Source organism: Hetaerina americana, unplaced genomic scaffold (assembly GCF_022747635.1).
Source record: "Hetaerina americana unplaced genomic scaffold, ioHetAmer1.1.p SCAF_8, whole genome shotgun sequence".
NCBI classification, from domain to species: domain Eukaryota; kingdom Metazoa; phylum Arthropoda; class Insecta; order Odonata; family Calopterygidae; genus Hetaerina; species Hetaerina americana.
This window is the reverse complement of record NW_027287427.1, coordinates 22,389,794-22,393,875: the sequence shown is the minus strand read 5'-3', so window position 1 is coordinate 22,393,875 and position 4,082 is coordinate 22,389,794. Positions and strand designations below refer to the sequence as shown.

At 32.3% G+C, this 4,082-nt stretch overlaps 1 protein-coding gene across 1 annotated transcript; it reads left to right on the top strand.

Moving 5' to 3' along the window:
• The first annotated feature begins 315 nt into the window (after positions 1-315).
• Positions 316-3,772, top strand: Pomp (proteasome maturation protein). The gene is made up of 4 exons (XM_071596766.1): positions 316-409; positions 600-697; positions 1,071-1,131; positions 3,204-3,772. The coding sequence occupies exons 1-4, from the start codon at positions 407-409 to the stop codon at positions 3,465-3,467; spliced, it is 426 nt and encodes a 141-aa protein (XP_071452867.1). The 5' UTR covers positions 316-406; the 3' UTR covers positions 3,468-3,772.
• The last annotated feature ends 310 nt before the right edge of the window (positions 3,773-4,082 follow it).

Below are 4,082 nucleotides of genomic sequence, written 5' to 3'. Positions count from 1 at the left end.
GTGAGAATACAAGTGCACAAAGAAAATATTTCTCGGGCTACTAATTCTATCGATTTTACCTAGCCGCCACATTCTAGCTTGCAAAAGAATGAGTGACGATTTGAATATACCATAGAAAGAATGGCGTAGAAGAATCATATTTCTCATATTTAATGCTAATAAAAAATGACAGTATTTCATAAATTGAAATTAAACTTGAAATAAGAAAATTAGAATTAAATATCCAGATTTATACGATTTGAAAATATTCTTTATATATTTGTTTTGAAATATGTCTAAATTGTTTCTCATTTAAGTGTTCTGTGAAATGAGCATCGAAATGCGAAATACATAGTCCGCATAGCATTACTTGCAAACAGGAGATTTTCTTCTTTGTCACCAATTTGTCTTATGCCATTTTGCTGAAATGGTAAGTTGCATTTACTACATATCCATTAAAAAGTGCACTGAAAGTTATTTTAGATTAATTATTTTGCATTCATGATGTTTTAAGAATGCATTGCCATGGTAAATACATTGCAAAAGGGTAATATTCCGTTCAACTAATATAGTCATACTTTTAAGGATAACTGTTAATATTTATGTACGTGTATTTCCAGAACGTGGGATTCAATTCTGTGCGGCCTAAAGCTGGCAACTCTGACCATGGTTTGTGCAAGGATGGAAATTACGGTGTCGAAAACGTAATGACGTACGGGTGAGTTATTTAATGTTCCCTAAAGAAATTCGTATGCAGTCTTTGTAATTATGGTGTCCACGAATTTAACTCAATGTAAGTTGTAACCCAGGAATTAATCAAGTAATTAAAAGGATTTGATATAATATTTTGATACATTCGTGTGTAGTATGCACGCTACACAAATTGTTCTCTTCTGACGATTGCTCCTTCCTTTAGTTTGAACTGTTGTTTAAAGAAACAATATGTAGACTTGTGCATCTTTGAAAATTTATTTTGCTTTTATAGTTTATTAACAGCACAAGTAATTAGGCACAAATATGGAATGTATTAATTTACAAATGTCTACACTTCGTATAATTATCCTAATTATTTTTTGGGCTATTAATTCCAGCTTGGTAGCTTCTAGACCACCTATGAAATCATGCCATCCCCTAGAATCATCTGAGAAAACCGTGAGTAAATTTCTAAACTTAAGTTTCAAATTCAGTCCAGTGACAATTCATTTTTTTTATACTTCAGTACACATGCCAATATTCATGTATTTACTGAAAATAATATTTTTTGCACATAAAGATAAATAGTCAAGGTGAATGATTTTTGCACTCTGAAATTGTTGCATACTGTGGCTATCTTTTAAATTAAAATATGAAAACAATGAGTAAACGTTTTTGTGTCCGTGTAATGCTACTTTTTGGTTACTCTATTATTTGGAAATATTCATTTCCTAGAAGTTCAAGCATTGTGCTTTAACTTTTAATATAAGTACATTGTATGAGAGAATTGCAGTTTTAGAACATTGTTTTTTATTTTTAAAAAGTGTTTTTGTGTTAAGGTACAAAGAAGTTCCCAATCTGGTTTAGATTTGATATATATTAGTAAATACACAGGTAAATTACATTTGAAATAAATTCTGCTTCATATGGTTTGAAAAACCTAACTCATCCCCAACATTACATGGACCCACATGCATCCTGGTATAGGACCATCGTTTTCCTTGTACTCCTCATGGTTCCCTCTATGCATTTCGTATTTGTAATATTAACATTTTTTTAAATATCCATTTGCATTATCATAAAAAAGATATTGACATGATTTGCATGTAAACTCTCATCTCTAGATGCATTGTGTACTAACTGGCTTTGGATTACATTGTCTGTAAATGATACCTAATGACCTTCTCATCTGTGTCAAATACTGTCTTTGTAATAGTCTTTTTTTTACAATTAGTGTTCTAATATAATAGTATTCCATGGGGGAATGAACCAATCTGAAATGTGAATTCAATTTGTATAAAACAAAAAAGAATCAGAAGAATTTGTTTTAATACATATGATGGATTCCTAATTCATTTTTACAAAAAACCCATGAAGTGACATTTGTTTTTGTTGATGCTTCAAAATTTTGTGAAAATGTGACATCATTACCCCTAAATAAATTTGTAGCTTGCGTAACCACTGCCGTATTAGGGTGATGCTTCTCAATGTACAATGCAACAGTTTCCAATGACCTCCACATCAAATTAAGCTGTATCTTCTGGACACTTCTTGAAGGATTTTGGAGTTTCTAATTGATAATCAAGGAGTGGTTTAATGCTTGAATTGCTGCTTGCATTGGTATATAGTGGCAATGTTGAAATGGTCTTTCATTGGTTCGTGGCCTCACAATGAATTCTCTTATGATGTTTTATTGGTTTGCTTAAGCATATTTCTAGAAGAGACACATGCCATCACAATTAAAAATCTGTCGCAGTAGGCAACCCTCAGTATCTAGGAGCTTCTTGTCGACGGTTAAATTCCCTGCTCCAGGTTTTTGCTTCACTGTTCCTCGCAATGCTATGGTAATATTTGCGCGAAATAATCACAAGTATTATATCTGAGCACAAGTTTGGAAAAATGTGTGATCACTAGCCACACTAAATTGTCAGCGGAATGAGTGCTAAACACTTATTAAACCACGTGCACAATCATTCTAGGAATCACTTCCAAATGTTACCTGTAGAACTTTTTTTAAGTATCCCTTTGAGTTATAGGCTTGTTGGCTATTTAATAGATTGCAGGTTATAACCTTGACTGAGTTGGAATGTTGTATTGCCAAGTAGCGTAATGAAGTTTAACTACATGATAGGGTCGAGGTTTAAATTAGTCCATGATGGCTAATTACGAGTTAGGCCTTAAAACACCTGTGTACTGATGCTAATTTAGATTTTTTTGGGATTCAAAGAGATTAATGGAGAAACTATACATTTTCAAGTGGTCTACTTTAATGTTAATTTCAGTGGACTTGAAAACAGACTTTCTATGCACTAGCTTTATTAAAATCCCTATTCAAGGCATTTATAGATTTTTTTTCTTCAATGATAGTCAACAAAATATTAATGTAAGATTGAATACAGGAAAGTTGTCGGTTATGTTTTATTTCATTCTTCAGTACCTCTTTCCTCCCCTAGGGTTTCAAATATTAATAATTCAAAAACTTAATGTATCATCAGCATCACCTAATTGATTTTGGGCTCTGTTTATTTCAGTTTATGTCAAGAAGGGATGTTGTAGACTTCAACATACTTAGGAATACCCAAGGACTTCATGCTCCTCTGCGACTTCATATGGAACGAAAGGCCACTTCAAAAGTTGGACATCTTCCATTTTTGCCTAGTTCCCGGCTCTCTCTTGATGTTCTCCTGGGTAGGGATGAAGAAATTGGTTTTGAGGATGTCCTCAACACAACTGAATTCCGTGAAATTGCTGGCCAACCTCATGCAGTTATTGAAAAACAATTGGGTATCTTGTAGATCAATAATTTCTGCTGGTATACCTATCTTATAATGTGTGAAAACCGTATTTTTTGGATTATTGATCAATAATAAAACACGAGGTAATTTTAAGTTCTCAATACGTCATTTCATTAAAATATGACTGTGGATGTAAATTGTTACATTAAATTGTACCATCATTCAGTAAAAGGTATTCTCTAATGTGTATGCTTATTTGTTATGTGCACTATGCTTCCTGTTCAAGTTCTGTTTTAGTGGTGTGCTAATGTTCTCCATTTAAATATATTGATAGAAAAATAATGGCTCTGAAATTAAGAATCTGATGTTGCATTTAATTTTTTAAAGTAACTTGAAAGGTATTTAGTGGGTATTTTTGGGTCACCATTTATTTGGTTTGCATAAAATGGAAGAGGAATTTTTATTCAGCATAAATAATAGCCTGCATTACATTTTTGAAATTTTTGTAAGTGACAAAATGGCTTTTTCAGTATTGTTTTTCATTATGATACAGGATCGCACCCAAAAGTGGTAGGACTAATTTTTTTACAAGAATTTTATTGACGATATACTTACATCGACTTAATAATCTTCAAAGTATGCTCCTTGAATTGCTACACACTTAGTATAACGTTG